We start from the raw sequence: 18,202 nt of genomic DNA on the forward strand, positions 1-18,202 counted from the left end.
ACATAAACGAAACAGTCCTGCAGTCTTGAGTGGTAGAAAGTCTCTTGAATTTCATTCAAATGAAAATATTTTTGGCATATACTATTTGCACATTAACCCTGGCCAATTTCCCCACAGCAAGGAAAGCCTTCCTCAGTATGAACATTCTTAAAACAGTTGGCTTAAATATACAATTTTAAAGTGTTTAACAAGAGTTCTCTTAAATACATGTGTATATTTCAGTAAGAAAGAACAAGTAACAGATATTCAAACTGTGTCAAAGCAAAGTCAAAAAATTTAAAAACGGGCTTATTTTTGGTGGAACCAAGGCCTCACCATCATCAGGGCTGCTTCTTTCCCCAATTCAGACAGAGAGATAAGAGACAGAAGTGATACCACAACACTGGAGCTTTCTGCAGACATAGCACCTCCCAGGTGGTGCCAGGGCTCAAACCTGGGCTGCAAGCACTTGGCAAGACATATACCCGACCTGGCAAGCAATCTCACTGCCCATAAAAAAATATAAGCACTTTTGCTTCCAAGGTTAGGGGCTATTTCCTCTTGACAGAGAAATGTTTCAAGAACAAACAGACAAATGGCTGGTTACCTCTGCCCACGCTTTGAGAACAGCCAGCTTCTCCATGGTTGTGGCACTCTCTCGGTACAGCTGGCTGGAAGATCCTTTGCCGGCCTGAGCTTTGTCCAAAGAAGAGACAAGCAGGTTGTGTACTCGACGAAGATCATTGAGATCGCTGACAACCCCACTTCCAATCCACGCACTACATACCTAGCCCAAGAGAACCACCACAGGTTGGGTGTAAAGAATATGACATTTAACAGAGAACAGCAAATGTGAGTCGTTTCCATCAGGAAAGAGAGAGGCAGACTGGGAGTATGGATCGACCAGTCAATGGCCATGTTCAGCGGGGAAGCAAATACAGAAGCCAGACCTTTCACCTTCTGCAACCCACAATGACCCTGGGTCCATGCTCCCAGAGGGATAGAGAATGGGAAAGCTAGTGGGGAGGGGACGGGAAATAGAGATTGGATGGCGGGAATTGTGTGGAGTTGTAACCCCCCCAATCCTATGATTTTGTTAATGTCTCCTTTCTTAAATTAAAAAAAAAAAATGAAAAACTAAATGAAAAAAAAAAAGAAAAAGAAAGAAAAAATTTGCTTAGAGAATAAATCAACAAATACGGAACTTATTACACTCCTTTGTGAAAAGCAAAACAATATTTACTTTAGTATATTTCCACTGTCCGATTTGACAAAAAAAATAACAGAAAAATTTCCACGCAAATCAGGTGAGTCATGAGTAATTCTTTATGTTAGCAATACCTCTGCTTACTGCAGGTGGAGGGTGATACTGGGAAGAGATGAAAAAAAATATCTTGTCCTCATTCTTAAGTAAGAAAATACACATTGAATGAACAAGTGAGAATTTTTATGACTGGAATACTACACTTCAAAAGAGAAGGGAGAAATTAATTCTAGCAGAAGAAATGATGATACAAGATTTCAGGATGGTTTCTGTGTACAGATAGAGGGGAGTTAGATAAGAAAAGAGATGAGATTAGGACAGCTAATGGAGATAAGGTTGTAGATTAATTCAATTCCATTTGAACTGAATTTAGATTGCTTTGTAGGCAATCTTAAGTTCCCAAGACTTCTGATTTTTTTCCCCTAAGAAAGTTACACATACACAGAATGGAATACTACTCAGTTGTTAAAAATGATTAAGTCATCTCTTTCACTTCATCTTGAGTGGAATTTATAGGCAGCAAGGTAAGTGAGATAAGCCAAAAATACAATGGAAATTGTAAAGATCAGAACATAGCACTAAGCTTGCTTTGACTTTTCTTTTTTTTTTTTAAAGAACATGAAATTAAAAATTGCAGGCTGCATTATAGATTCAGTTTACACAGAAAGAGCAGTAGAAAAATTATATTCACAAAAAAGACCTTGGCCTCAAATGAGAGGGATGAATGAATGTGCATTTATAAAGCTTAAGCTGATATAAACATTGAACACTATGCTCCCTCCTCTGCCTCTGGCCTGCTATTGGTACAGGGAGTTCATTTCTCTAAAGGCCATCATTAAGACTTGGTATCTTGGAATTTCAAGCCTATCATTATAAATAGCACAACATTCTCTACATAGACATCATCTGAAACTTGATTATGAGTTGTAACAGTAACAATGGACCATAGTCCTGTAATTCAGGAAACTTAGTGCAGAGTTGCTTCTCTTCTATCCCTGGATAAGAACAATAGAATCTGATTTTTTGAGATATTAGAGCTTTATTCATGAATCTTTTTTTAGGATGAAGCATGAAAAAAATTTATTGAAAGTAGAAGGAAATACATACTTTTGTTATTCTCTTCAGATATGTGAGAATAATGTCCTCAAATTAAATTTTAAATGACATTTCCATACTGTGAAATGTTCTTGATGATACTTTAATATTTTGAAACTTGCCAAAATTTTATAACCAGTATTCAAAAATATTTTATTAACTATAACCATTGCATATTCTCAAGTTATTTCAGATTTTGAGAACTTACTCTTAGTCCCTCTTACAGTTTTATATCTGCTCATTTCTGCTTAATATATGAGCCATGTAGCCCAAAGGAATGCTTCAGCTACAGCAACGACAAAAATGTATAGTTAACAGCTACTATTACATCATTTGATACAAAATAAAAAAAGGAAACTGTTCCTATTATATTTCCAAGATAAAAAAGAAAAGCTATATTTCACTTTTTCCCTTATCTCTTCTGTCAGTGAAATGCTCAGATATCTATGAATTTATAGGCACTATCTATGGCAGACCCTGTTTTCTACTTACCTGGCAAGCCTTTGCTATTATATCTGATGGGGTATCTTGGGAAAATGCTGGCCTTAGAGCAGCACCAACCTAGCAAGACAAATGCAAACATCTTATTTTAAAATATATGTAATAAACATAAAGCCTCCCATGTCTTTGGAGATGAAAACATGTTTTCTTTTTCTCTATCTTCCTTTTCATTACATTTCCCTTAATCTCTCTTTTTAGTTATGATAAACTCAACAATACCATTTTTCTTTTGATCTCCAGGGAGTTATTACTGTCTATTTGAGTAATACATAAAATAAACAATTTTGTTTCTCTTCCTCTCTTCTCTCTTTTCTTTTGATTCAGCTCAACAGTTAACAAAATTTTCTGACCAAGTTTTGTGTTCTCAGAGGTAACAGAAACTGCTGTTTCTTTGGTCTATATTTTCCTGAACATATTTGTAATAATATTTACATAGCAGATTAACTATACTGTAACTAGATCAATTCCTTTAAATAACTTAGTAAAAATTCAAATAATCATCAAACATCTTAGTGATTATTTCACAGCAAAAGAAATACAAGGTTGCTCAACAATGACTTATATACTACTGTTCTAATACTAAGGGAATGAGGTTTAGATTTAATAAGCTAACAGAGGTTATAGACTTTAGGTATATTAACTTTATACAAATAAGATAGATATATCTTATATATGAATTAGATATAATCAACTCTTAATTTGATTATACTAGAGTTACTACTAGATAGTTTTGTTTTGTTTTGTTTTTAAGATGGAGACAGAGAAAGGGAACTCAGGACTGATGCTTCCTTCACTTATTTTATTTTTAGTTTCAAAAATATTTTTATTTATTATTGAATAGAAACAGAGAGAAATTGAGAAGAGTGGGAAAGATAGAGAGGGAGAGAGACAGAGAGATAGATACCTGCAGCTCTGCTTCACCCCTTATGAAGGTTTCCCCCTGCAGGTGGGGACCAGGGGCTTGAACCTGGGTCCTTGCAGACTGTCATGTGTGCACTTAACCAGATGCACCACCACCTGGTCCCTAGTTTTTTGTTGTTTTTTTTTTTTTACTTGTACTTTATTATTACTTATTAAACTATCAACTAGGGGAATCTTCCCTGTCTTCATTCCATACATGAATACTGATATAATTCTGCCTATTTATTCATAATATAGACACTAGTACACTAGCACTGGAACAAAATTGGTTCTTTATCACAGAATAGACAGACTCTCGTGTTACTGAATTATTTCCCATTTACTTTGAAAGTGTCTTATGGATGAGATTAGCTTTTAACTGTCTTTGATATTTTAATGCAGTGGGGGCCAGGCTTGAACCAGGATCACACACACTAGAGATCCAGTTCTTAAGGCATGTCAACAGCAGTTTGAAAATAGGTCAAAAGTCCCTCTCCATGACTAAAGAAACAGCAACAAGCTGCAGCACTGACTATAAATCAGTAGTCACAGAGCTGGTATTAGATTCTACAATGATGGAGCAAGAATGCCATCAAGGAGATTACTGAGTCAACTGATAAGACTGGAATATGATGATTACATGAAAGCAGTACAAATTGATTTTTCCCTTTTTCTTTTGCCTCCACTGCTCCTGGAGGCCATCTTTTTTTCCATTGTAGTTGCTGTTATTGTTGATGTTGGTGCTGCTGCTATTGTTGGACAGGACAGAGAAATTGAGAGAGGAAGGGAAGATAGAGGAGGAGAGAAAGATAGACACCTGCAGACCTGCTTCACCGCCTGTGGGGAGACAGGGACTAGAAAGGGATCCTTGTGTGGGTCCTTGAGCTTCACATTGTGTGTGCTTAACCCAGTGAGCTATTTATTTTTTAAAGTTGATAACTTCTACAATTTTAGAAGACAACATTATTTAAAATTTTTTTCATCAAATAATCCAAATCATTCTACTAGATAAATAACGATTTCTAAAACAGCTGTTGTCACATGAGTATAGTTTCTTATATTCCTGAAATAGATGGTAGTGGGGACTTGAACTGTGGTAAAATATGCTTTCTACCATGTGAGCCACCTTTTGGCCCCTCAGTACTATTTAAAAAAAATTTTTTTTTAAATTATCTTTATTTATTGGATAGAGACAGCCAAAAATCAAAAGGGGAAGGGAAGACAGAGAGGGAGAGAGACACCTGTAGCCCTGCTTCACTGCTTGTGAAGCTTTCCCCTGCAGGTGGGGACCAGAGGCTTGAACCCAGGTCCTTGCACATTGTAACATGTGCACTCAACCAGGTGTGCCACCACCAGGCCCCCCTCAGTACTATTTTTGAAAATTTCTTTATTGGGGGATTAATTTTTTTACATTCAACAGTAAATAATAGTTTGTACATGCATAACATTTCCCAGTTTTCCACATAATAATACAACTCCCACTAGGTCCTCTGTCATCCTTTTTTGGACGTGTATTCTCCCCCCCAACCCACCCCAGAGTCTTTTACTTTGGTGCAATACACCAACTCCAGTTCAGGTTCTACTTGTGTTTTCTCTTCTGATCTTGTTTTTCAACTTCTGCCCTCAGTACTATTTTTAACTGTTGTTATTAAGAGTTGATTTATTCTTTAGCATATAACACACATGCTTTCTACTTAAATAAATGCTTGTCACATAAAAATAACAGCAGAAAAATCTACAACAACCTGCATATTTTACCTTTTAATTAGCATGACTAAATATCTAACATAAGACTGAGAAACTAGGTTAAAATTTCTATTGTGGTTTATCACTAATATGCTATCATGACTTAAAAAATAGTGACAAGTATTATACTACTGTATCTTTACCTATGGGTTAATTCAAAACATGTTAAGAAAATGGGAATAAAGATATGAATTTTATGTGGATGAATAGTTTCAAATACATTTCTCTAAGAATAAAGAAATTTCTAAACGATTTCTCAAAAGATCAACTTTATGTTTTTAAGTAAATAGAATATCTCACATTGGCTTGATATTGCTCCAAAATCACATGACCCGGAAATTCTGGCTCAGGCACAGATGCAAACTTCTTGATAATGTCTTCAAGTGCTTGGAGCCCAGCCATCCGAAGCTGGTTACTGTGATCAGTTGCAGCCATGAATGCCATGCGGATGAGGTCAGAGAGATGAAGTACCAAGAGATCATCTAAAAGTAAGAATAGATGACAGGAAGGGAAACTCTTCCAGATGTAAGTGGAATAACAAAATAAGAAAATAAAGTGAAAAATTAAAAAAAAAAGCATTTCTATGAGAAATAACATAGAATTTTCCAGAAAGGTTCATATCCTACTGTCTCAAGTTACATAATATGGTAGTATAAATGACACTGTACAATGTATAAGGTCATCTGAAGCAAAAAAAAATTAAAAAACTGATTGTCATAAGTTTCCCCAAAGGGACTTTGTTGAACAGGGAGTAGCAGACTTTTTCTATAAAAACCCAGTGGTATTTTTGGCTTTGCCAGCCATATACTTTCTATTGCAACCACTCAACTCTGCTGTGCGGTCTCAAAATCATCAGAGATTATATGCACAGAGCTGCACATGCATGAGCAATTCCACTGCTCCCAGTGGGCTTTTTCCCCCCAGATAGAGAGAGAAGAGACACTACAGCACCTGCTAGGCATAGCACTCCCATGTGGTGCTGGGGGAGGTTAAACCTAGGGCTTCCCACATGGGAATGTGCTCTATTGGACAAGCTATTTCCTGGCCCCCAGAAGTCCTGATTTCACATTTACTTGTAGGGTTTCGCAGCTTAGCAGAGCGTGCCAGGGCAAGGTCAAAGTGAGCCTGGTCTGCGTTTTCACACAGGTGGATGATTCGACACAGGCAGTCAGCAGCAAACACCCGGGTGGCCCAGCGAGGAGCGACAAAGGGTTTTGACTTGTCTTCTTCTCCAAGTGTGGTGAACATGGTGTCATCATCCATCTCATCTTTCTTTTCCGATTCTTCATCTTTTCCACTACTTAATGGAGCTGCAGTACTCATATCTGTAACAAAATTAAAACACATGTGATAACACTCACAATATAACAAAAATGATGCATGATGCTTCACAAAGAGCATAATGACTGAAAGTTTCTAATAAAAGAGTAAATTATCACTCCTTTGATAACAGTTAAATTGGTAAGCATTTTTCTTGAACAATCAAGGCCAAACAAAGGATAACATAAAAGAATTTTACATATTTCATTACTTTTACATATTATGTCTACCTACAGAGCAACCTGTGAATTTTCTATATGAAAATTTAATTTGAACTTAATCATTTTCCAAAAAATAACATTTATCACTTTGTAATAAAACTTAGCCTCCAACATTTTTACAGAGATTTACAGATTTACAAGTGGGAGTCGGGCTGTAGCGCAACGGGTTAAGTGCAGGTGGCGCAAAGCACAAGGACCGGCATAAGGATCCCGGTTCGAACCCCGGCTCCCCACCTGCAGGGGAGTTGCTTCACAGGCGGTGAAGCAGGTCTGCAGGTGTCTATCTTTCTCTCCCCCTCTCTGTCTTCCCCTCCTCTCTCCATTTCTCTCTGTCCTATCCAACAACAACAACAACAATAATAACTACAACAATAAAACAACAAGGGCAACAAAAGGGAATAAATAAATAAAATAAAATATTAAAAAAAAAAAAAGAATTACAAGTATCCAGTGGGAAGGCAAACTGGTGCAGCCCCTTTGGAAGACTATATGGAGAATCCTTAACTAAAAATGGAGTTACCTATGGACCAGTGAGCCTACTCTTGGGCATTTATCCAAAGACATTCATACTCTAATTTGATAGGACATATGCATCCCTACATTCATAGCTGCATTATTCACAATAGTCAAAGAGTGGAAGCAGTCTATGCGCCTACTGACAGATGATTGGCTAAAGAATACGTAAGACATATGCTTGTTCTGAAATACTCTGCAACAGCAACAAGATATCACATCCTTTGGGACAGCGTGAACAGAACTGTAGGCGCTCATGTGTAGTACAATAAGAGATGAAAGACACTACTGGATGGTTTCATTCATATGTGAAATCAATGAACTTGAGAAAAAAAAAGTTAATTGTCCCTAAGACTTTGTGAGAACTATGACAGTTATTATTGGGAAAGTAGGGGCACAGAACTTTGGGGTAGATGCAGTACAGAACTATGCCCTCTAATCTTATAATCTTGTAAATCAGTATTAATCACAAATTAAAAAGTGGCTTAAAAAAGAATAAGTATCTTTGAGCTGAGGAGAAAGCATAATGGTTATGTAAAAGTTTTTCATGGCTGAAGCTCTGAAGTCCCAGGTTCAGCACCACCATAAATCAGAGGTTAGCAAAAAAAAAAAAAAAATTACAAGCACTTTTTAAACACAAGCTCAAGTTTATGTCTATATAACTACATATCTGTGTACATATACAGCTAAGCATCAGATGTAAAATCATTTCCTTACTTAACACACTTTAGGGGACTGGGAGATAGTGTACCTGGTTAATTACACATAATACTAAGCACAAAGACCCTCATAAGAATCCTGGTTCAAGCCCCCAGTTCCTCACCTGCAGGGGGGTCACTTTGAAAGCAATGTCTACCCCTCCCTTTTTTTTCTTTCTTTTTTTGCCTCTGGGTATGCTGGGGCTTGCCTGCACTATGAATCCACTGCTCCTGGAGGACATTTTTCCTATTTTGTTGTCGTTATTGTTGCTGTTATTGTTGGACAGAATAGAGAGGAGGGGAAGAGACAGATAGACATCTGTAGACCTGCTTCACCACTTGTGAAGCGACCCCCCCCCCCACAGGTGGGGAGACGGGGGGCTTAAACTGGAATTCTTATGCCAGTCCTTGAGCTTTGTGCCATGTGTGCTTTAACCTGTTGCGCTACCACCCAGCCTCCTCTTTCCCCCTTTCTATCTCCCTCTCCTCTCTCAATTTCTCTTTGTCCTACCCAATACTATGGAAAATATGGTCTCCAGGAGCAATGGATTTGTAGTGCTGGCACCAAGTCTCAGAGATAACCCTGGAGGCAAAAATAAATAAATGAGAACACACTTTATATGTTAAATACATACCACTAGAAGCTGCCAAGACATCTTTACAAAGCATCAGCCAATGGGAAAGTTTTTCTACAGCCAGTGATGAAAGCATGTGTCCCAAAGTATCATGAATATCAGAACACAATTTTCTGTCTGTCTCTCGGTCTAGCATTCCAAAAAGAAGTCCCTCAAGACCAGTTTCTGTGATGTTAACACCTTGATGGCGGCAATGGGTATCACTTCGAGAACTCACTCCAGGTGCAAAAGGACTGGCATCTGAAAAGCAATTTTTTAAAATGAATTTGTATTTTGTTGTATATAGGTAATAATATTTTAAAGATCAAGGCTTATATATGAATTCACAGTAGTAAACCCAACCAGTTAATAACTACCTACAATTTGTCTATGCACTACTGTTTACATATCTTTAAGATTAGAATTTACTCTGACAATGAAGCTAAACCCTGATCTTTAAGACTGATTATGATGGGGTTAGATAGCATAATGGCTATGCAAAGAGACTCTCACACTTGAAACTCCAAAGTCTTAGGTTCAATCCCCTCTATCACCATAAGCCAGAGCTGAGCAGTGCTCATGAAAAACAGAAAACTGATTACGATAAAGTATTTTAAACAGACCTCCAGTGGATACTCAGTAAGTATGGGTTTGATTTTATAAGAAAAAGTGAAGGAAAGAGACAGTTTTAAACAGATTTAACAAACTGACCAAAAAAGGGGGAGGGGGATGTTATTACAGTCTAATTTATTTGTGAGGGTTTTTTTTTTTTGTTTTTATTTTTGTCATCATCAGAACTTCTTTAGTCCAGTCTAACTTTCAGATTGAAAGAAACAGAGACAGACAGAAAGAGAAAGAGTGGGATCTACCCCACAGCACCAAAGCTTTCCCTAGTGTCACTGGCGATGGGAGCAGAAGGTCAAATGTAGGATACCTACATAGCAAAGCAGGCACCTTCCAGGTGAGGAATCTTGCCAGCCCCATTTCTTTTCAAGTGTTTTATAAAAGAGAGAACCAGAGCATCACTGTGACACATGCAGTGTTAAGAGATCAAACTTAGTACCTCATATCTGCATTTCCTATATCTACTGCTGCTGAAACATTCTCAAGGGATGGCAGGAGAATCCTGACAAAGGCTATTAACTTTTTAAGCTATAAAATTTTATTTTATTTTAGAGATTTATTTTCTTATTAATGGATACAGAGAGAAAGAAAGAGAAAGGGGAATAAGAGAACCAGAGCATCACTCTGGTTCATGTGATGCAAAGAATTGAATTTTAGGCCTCATGCTTGAGAGTCCAAAACTTTGTCTACTATGCCGCTGCCTCCAGAGTTGCTAAGTTACAAAAATTTTAAAGGTGAAAGTATGAAAATTACCAAGAAAAATTACCCTAGGATTTCAGAAAGTTTATTTTTATTTAGTTAAACCTTTATTTTTAGAGATAGAGAGGGAGAGAGACAGCACAGTATCAGGGCTAGAGAGACAGCATAATGATTATGTAAATGACTTTTAAGCCGAGGCTCTACATTTCCAGGTTCAATCCTTAAACCACCGTATGCCAGAGCTAGGCAGTGCTCTCATAAAAAATAAATAAATAAACAAAAACAATAAGTAAATATTTAAAAAGAGAGAGATACCACAACAGTGAAGTTTTTTTCAGTTAGATGTGGGCCAGGATCAAATCTGGTCAAGTACACAGTAAAGCAACATACTATCTAACTGAGCTATTTTGCCAACCTAAAGTTTATTTTATTTAGTAAAACAAGAGAATTGATTACGTTTCAATGCAAAAAAAAATTATTTAGAAGGAATATCCAACTGTACTGTCAGAGTACTTGCACAAGAAGAATGTAGGTTGTAACATAACTTACTAGCACCACTGCTCTCTTTGTCCCCTGAAATTTTGGCCAGACTCATGGCATATTCACATACTTCAGCGGCTTCTCGTTGTGCAAGCTGCCGGAGACACGCCACAGCTGCCCGTCGAAGTAACAAGTGGGAACTACATAAGTGAACCTGCAAGCATGAACAAATTCAGAACATTTTTCAAGCTACAATCTCATTAGCCTAAAACAATATATATTAACACACTACTTGTGAAGGAGGCCATCATTAGGCATTTCAGTTGCTTGATATATAACCAAATGACAGCCTTCTGGAAAAAAAAAAAGATCAATAAAACAGAAAGAATATTTTGGTAGCCAGAATAACTGTTCAAAAACCCAGGCACAAAAGATCATAGATATACTTAAGAGACAAATTCAGAAGGATCCTTGTACAGGGACGCAGAGGTGAGTCACGTAGGCTCCTAAACTGAATATGGGCCCCAGATCAGATCAAATCAATGGGGTTTACAGTCAATAATATTTATATACCATTTTCTTTTATGTAAGACCCTACTAAAATTTGCCATTGAAAGTTTTCAAGGAGACAGCATACTGTAAACATCGAAAGTAGGGGCCTGGAGATAACTAACCCAGTGGAACATACACTTTACCATGTGTGAGAAACCAGATCTGGACCACTGATCACCATATGGGAGCAACAAAAAGGAGGAAGGTTCAGAACTGGTGGGGCAGTACTGCAATATATCTCTCTGTAGTCTCTCTCTCCATCCATGTCTCTTACCTTCTAGCTTAAAAAAGAAGAGGGAAAAAAAAAAAATCAGTCATGAGCAATGAAATCATTGGTACAAAGCTCCAACAAATATCCTAGTGGCCAAAAAACAAATAACAAAACAGAAAAAGAAAAAAAGAGCTAAAGTGGGTAACAATTTTTAAAAAATTGGTTTCTCTGGGAAATGTTACACATGTACAAACTATTATATGTTACTGTCAACTGTAAACCATTAATCCTCCAATAAAGAAATAAAAAAAATCAGTTTATTTGCTTAATTTCTGGGATGGAGCTAATATATTTAAATAACATATATATATATATATGTGTGTTATTTTTATTTATTTTAAATTTTTATCTTTATTTATTTATTGGATAGAGACAGCCAGAAATCGAGAGGGAAAGGGGTGATAGAGAAGGGAGAGAGACAGAGAGACACCTGCAATACCTCTTCACCACTCGAAAAGCTTTCCCCTTGCAGGTGGGAACCAGGGGCTTGAACCCAGGTCCTTGTGCATTGCAACATGTGTGCCCAACCTGGTGTGCCACCACCTGGCCCCTATATATGTTATTTTTACATGAAAAATAGATTATTTACTTCCCAGGAGCCCTCCACTCAAAATATACCCACCAGATCTTTATACCTGCCCTGCTATATACTTCATCCTAAGGCATCATCTAGATAAATTATAAGCTTACATTTCTATAACCATCTAACTAATCCCTTCCCATTTGACCTAAAAAGATCACTATCATAACCTGAGACAGCACATTTTACAGTTATTGGCAGAATTATCAGAGCTTGAATCTTTTGGAAATAGCATGTGGACAGTTCTTTGAACCTATGTATAGGGTGTTACCTAAATGCTAGGGTTAGGTGCCAGCAGGTATCAATCCAGAGTTGTATATATATTATTTTTAAGTATAATGCATTTACATGCATACAGACCTCTATGTCTTTTTAAATGTTGTCATTTTCTCTCTAGTACTTTTAAATCTTTCTTGTATCTTTTTTTCCTCCTTATACTTCTTACCATATATAATACCTTGAGTCTCTTTAATTTGGTATTTGTATAATGTTATGATCCTGTCAACTATTACTAAATCATTAAATAAATAAATAAATAAATAAATAAATATCGTGGCTCAGGAGTTGACAAAGCAGGTAGCACACCTGACTTACATATATGAAGTTCCAAGTTTGATCCCTAACATTTCATGTGACAGAAGGATACTCTGGTTCTCTTTATAGTAAAAACTCCTGAAATGAATGTAAGAATGGGCCCTTTATATGTGGAATCTTTTTTTTTTTCTCTCTCTCTCTTTAAAACATTTTATTTATTTTATTTTGGTGAGAGAAATACAGAGAGAAAGATAGACAGACCAGAGCACTGCTCAGCTCTGGCTTATGGTGTATTTCTCAATCCCAGTAGGGGACTGAGCCAGGGACCTTTTGTGCCTCAGGCATTAAAGTATTTTGCTTAACCATTATGCTGTTTCCCCAGCCCATGGAATCTTGTTCTAATGTTAAATGTTCCTGAGAGAATGATCACAGTATTCTCAAATACATGGAGTAAGAGATACAGCATAGTGCAGTGATAAAGATTTCAGACTCTGGCTGACAAGACAGGATTCAATTCCTGGCTCTGTCACTTCTCTGTGACCTTAAAACACGTTATTTAACTTCTCTGACTCCATTTGCATTATATAAAGTGGGAATGGTAATTCTTAATAGGGATGCAGTGAAAAGTGAGTTAATCTGAAGTATTTGTAGAGAACAGTGACTTACACATGGTAACTTCTCAGTGAACGTTAGCTCTTACTGTGATTATGAAACTGACTTGTACAGAAAATTAGACTAAAGTACGGTTCACGTGCTGCTTGTTATTTACCAAGCATAGCTAATAGATAACATTCTTAGTTTCAGGTGTTTCAATGTGCTGGTTGAAGCAAAAAAATTACTGTATTTTAGAAAGAATGTCATGTAGAAATTATGAAAGGGGTAGTGATCATGTGAAATATATCACCCTTTCCCAGTGCTAGACAGTCTGTTTTATGCGATTTATCAGTTTATCAATCAAGACATATGTGCATAAAATTTATAATCCACATAATTAATATCAAGTACTTAAAAAGTAATTAAGGGGAGAAAAAAAATGACAGATTTTTCCCAACAGGAAGTTATTTACTTTTCTTCTTGAGAATAAGGATATTTTGGAATTTTCAAATGCCCTATTATTAGAAAGCTTAAGAATGGTCACATAAATAGATAGAAGGAATCAGTGTTTCAGAGTTGCTGCCCTTTGTCTGTACAAGAAAACAGTGTCTACCCTGTCTATCTTAACACAATTGTGAGCAGAGTCAAATGACCAAATGCAGATGAAGCAAAACCCCATTAAGAATTTAATGACACTTAAGTAGGAGGGTGGTTAAGAAATACACTCAACAAATGCTGACTGGCTGAATCGAAGTGAAAGAAATAGAGTATTTTGGGAGTTGGGCAGTAGCATAGCGAGTTAAGTGCACATGGCGCAAAGCGCAAGGTGAAGCTCAAAGGCCAGTGTAAGGATCCCAGTTCGATCCCCCGGCTCCCTACCTGCAAGGGGGGAGGGTCACTTCACAGGCGGTAAAGCAGGTCTGCAGGTGTCTATCTCTCTCTCCCCCTCTCTGTCTTCCCCTCCTCTCTCCATTTCTCTCTGTCCTATCTAACAACAACGACATCAATAACAACAACAATAGTAACTACAACAATTAAAAAACAAGGGCAACAATAAGGGACAATAAATATTTTAAAAAAATTAAAAAAAGAAATAGAATATTTTACAGCTTGCTTAGTGTTTACAAAAACCCCATCTCATTTTTAAAAATTTTTTTATTATCTTTATTTATTGGATATAAACAGCCAGAAATTGAGAGGGAAGGAGGAGACAGAGAGAGACACCTGCAGCCCTGCTTCACCACTCGCAAAGCTTTCTCCCTGCAGGTAGGGGCCAGGGGCTTGAACCTGGGTCCTTTTGCACTGTAACATGTCGCTCAACCAGGTGCACCACCACCTGGCCCCTCATTTTTTTTTTAAATATTTATTTTATTTATTTATTCCCTGTTGTTGCCCTTGTTGTTTTATTGTTGTAGTTATTATTGTTGTCGTTGTTGGATAGGACAGAGAGAAATGGAGAGAGGAGGGGAAGACAGAGAGAGGGGGAGAGAAAGATAGACACCTGCAGACCTGCTTCACCGCCTGTGAAGCGACTCCCCTGCAGGTGGGGAGCCGGGGGGCTTGAACAGGGATCTTTATGCCAGTCCTTGCACTTTGCACCACATGCACTTAACCCACTGCGCTACCACCCGACTCCCTGTAGTTCATTTCTTTTTTTTTCTTAAAGGTTATTTATTGCCTTTTGTTGCCCTTGTTGTTTTATTGCTGTAGTTATTATTGTTACTGATGTCGTCATTGTTAGATAGGACAGAGAGAAATGGAGAGAGGAGGGGAAGACAGGAGAGAGAGGTGGAAAGAAAGATAAGACATCTGCAGACCTGCTTCACTGCCTGTGAAGCGACTCCCCTGCAGGTGAGGAGGCGGGGGCTCGAACCAGGATCCTTAAGCCGGTCCCTGCGCTTTGCACCTGCGCTTAACCCACGGTGCGACCGCCCAACTCCCAATTCATTTCTTTTTTATGTCTGTGCAGTATTCTATGGAACAGCTAAATCTCCCACTAGCCATCCACTCTGCTGACTGAAGGACTTGAGATTCTTTGTTGTCAGTGACTATGTATAGCCCTGCAATAACCCTTCCCTACACCATGGAAGCCTTGGTATACATGGGCATTATTTGCCAGATATTTACCTATTTCAGAGAGGAGATGCTGAGCCATGGTGCAGACATGTATTTGACTTCTACAATTACAATTAAATGGTTTTCCAAAGAAGCTTCTTTATTTAAAAATATTTTTTGCTTTGTTTTTATTTTTATTTTACTGTTCTAATATTTGACAAGACATAGATAAACTGGGAGGGAAGAGGGAAATGAAAGAGAGAGAGAGACACCTGCAACACTGTTTCAGCAGTCATGAAGCTTGTCCCCTGCAGGTGGGGACCAGGGCCTTGAATCCTGGTCCCTGAGTATGGTAACATGTGCACTTAATCTAATGTACTACCCAGAGTAAAAAAATGCTTCTTTTCACTAAAGACCCCTCTACAGCCATGAGCAACCTATACCTCAGCTGATCACTGTTTATCTTATGGGACTAAAATTTTGATAACTATACTCAGACTTTTTGGACCTAGGGTACTCTTAACCCCTGATAATTGCTTATTTTGCCTTTTACCCATTTCACCCTAATAAAACCTTCTATTGTTTAAACCTGTTCTCAGCTCTCCACTGTGAATCCTTAAGCACCAAAGTCCTAAGCCCCCCTTTTTTGTGAAGCATAGTTTTACTTATTTTAAAATATTTATTTATTCCCTTTTGTTGCTCTTGTTGTTTTATTGTTCTATTTATTACTGATGTCATTGTTGTTAGATAGGACAGAGAGAAATGTAGAGAGGGAAAGAGAAAGACAGACACCTGCAGACCTGCTTCACAATTTGTGAAGCGACTCCCCTGTAGGTGGGGAGCAGGGGGAGGGGGAGCTCGAACCAGGATCCTTCTAAGCCCCTTTTAAGTCTCTAGCTACAACACAGCCTCTAAGCCACCCCCTTTTCAAGTTAAGTTTCAACACCAGAGTAGTGAAAGTATGCATGCATGAGGTGCCAGCTATACAATAATAATTATTATTATTATTATTAAGCAAAACTGAGTCAGGGAGATAGCAGAGAAGTTGCACAGTAGACTTTCACTCCTGAAGTCCCAGGTTCAATCCCCAGCACCACTGTAAGCCAGAGCTGAGCAGTGCTCTGGTCTCTCTCATTAAAATAAAATAATGTAAGACAAAATAAAATAAAATATTTAAATAAGTAAGATGCTGTTGAAGTTGAAACCCTAGAAGTCACAATCCTGGAAGTACATTTATTGCTCTGGTCTAATTTGATCTTCTAGGGAACATCTTTGGGGTATCCTAAGCAAATCAAAGAATGAAACAGCTTCCTACTTACACAGAGGCTGGGGACAAGACTAGACAGATTGACATGTCGAGGTGCAAACATGTGAAGCTGCTGAAGGCAGGAGATGGCAGCTGCCTGCACAAGAGAGTCTGAGTGGTCCTGGGTGATTGCACAACCCACCAAACAAGAGGAGCGGATGGTAGAAATGGTCGCCCCATTCCCTAGTCAAAACATAGAGGAAAATAAAAGTTATTTAATTGGTAACATCATACTATTCCTGGAAAACAGTTATCCCAGAAAGAATCCCTCCTTCTGATTACTAGTAGTATTGTTTCAAAAATCACAAAAGTTTCAAAGTCTACAGGCACAATTATAGAAAGATGGCAATGTTGCATACCTCTTATATTTATATCTATATCTTTTTAAAAATATTTATTTAGTCCGTTTTGTTGACCTTGTTGTTTTATTGTAGTCATCGTTGGAAAGGACAGAGAGAAATCGAGAAGAGGGAAGACGGGGGGGGGGGTGGTGGTGGAGAAAGATAGACATCTGTAGACCTGCTTCACCACTTGCTAAACATGAGTAAATTAAAAACTGTTAAAATGTAATGAAAATAATTTTATATAAAGACTGAACATGAAAATGACAGAATCAATTTAGTTCAAAGTCCTAATCACCCCTGTATCCTTGGTAAATGTCCATGATTAACCAAAAGGACATATTTATGTTCTTCATATCCTGTGACATTCTCTGGAAGAGAGGGCTACTAATTTGTTTTCCAGCCTGGGAAGTGGCACAGCTGTCAGAGCATAGGAGTTGCAAGAGTGTGGTCTCAGGCTCAGTCCCCTAGCACCACACATGCAACAGTGGTACTCTGGTCTCTCTTTTACAATAAAGAAAATCTTTAAAGGTAAATAAAATGGAAAAAGTCAAAAGAAGAAATGGTAGAGGAAAAAAACCACTCTGAAATTAGTTGTATATTAAGGGTAAATCCAGAGTGTTTTTGTGACTCAAGTGTTTCCCTGTTAGTAGAGCTATGTCAGCAGAACTGAGTGGAAGACTATGGGTCTGAGGATCAAACGTATACCATTTACTAGCTGAGTAGCTGTAGGCAAGATAGTCACATTTTTTGTGTTTGTTTCCTCAGAGGAAAAAAATTATCTACCTTATGGAAATGGTTTTCAAACTATCAATATACTCTTTAGAACTGGGGGAAAAAAAATGAAGCAAGAATCCAGGAAGACAAGTGGATGGGGTCCCAGGCAGAAGAACTCCACTTCTGTCTTTGTTTCCATGAGGCTCAAGTAAAATTTCACCTGGGAATGTATTCTCAGGGGCAGGCAGTGCGCACCTGGTTGAGCATGAGCATGCCTTCCCATGTGCTGGGACCTGGCTTCAAGCCCCAGGTTCCCACCTGCAGGAGGGAGAGGGCAGAACTCATAAGCAGGGAAGCGGTACAATGACTGTTTCTCTTTTCCTCTCCTTCTCTGTCTCCCCTTCCCCTCTCAATTTCTTTCTGTCATATCAACTATAAGAAGGGAAAAAAAACGGCTCCCACAAACAGTGGAGTCTTGTGCAGCACCAAGCCCCAGTGATAAGCCTGATAGAAAAAAACCTTCTTTTCCCCTTCTTTCTTAAAACTTTAAAAAACACTGTTATGCCATGGCTTTCTCATAGAATAAGTAAAAAAGCTG

General features: G+C 37.9%; 1 protein-coding gene across 2 annotated transcripts in view; it reads right to left on the reverse strand.

Annotated features, from left to right (window-relative positions):
- Positions 1 to 18,202, reverse strand: part of HEATR5B (HEAT repeat containing 5B) — a 95,894-nt gene that overhangs the window by 37,324 nt on the left and 40,368 nt on the right. For both annotated transcript variants that reach the window (XM_007521002.3, XM_060186870.1), the window contains exons 21-27: positions 16,560 to 16,729; positions 10,724 to 10,868; positions 8,873 to 9,112; positions 6,559 to 6,810; positions 5,786 to 5,967; positions 2,831 to 2,899; positions 587 to 766 (exon numbers count right to left, since the gene is read on the reverse strand). In XM_007521002.3, coding sequence (XP_007521064.1) covers positions 587 to 766; positions 2,831 to 2,899; positions 5,786 to 5,967; positions 6,559 to 6,810; positions 8,873 to 9,112; positions 10,724 to 10,868; positions 16,560 to 16,729 — 1,238 coding nt within the window. The remainder of the gene's footprint in view (positions 1 to 586; positions 767 to 2,830; positions 2,900 to 5,785; positions 5,968 to 6,558; positions 6,811 to 8,872; positions 9,113 to 10,723; positions 10,869 to 16,559; positions 16,730 to 18,202) is intronic.

This window comes from Erinaceus europaeus, chromosome 3, assembly GCF_950295315.1.
Source record: "Erinaceus europaeus chromosome 3, mEriEur2.1, whole genome shotgun sequence".
In the NCBI taxonomy this organism is placed as follows: Eukaryota; Metazoa; Chordata; class Mammalia; order Eulipotyphla; family Erinaceidae; genus Erinaceus; species Erinaceus europaeus.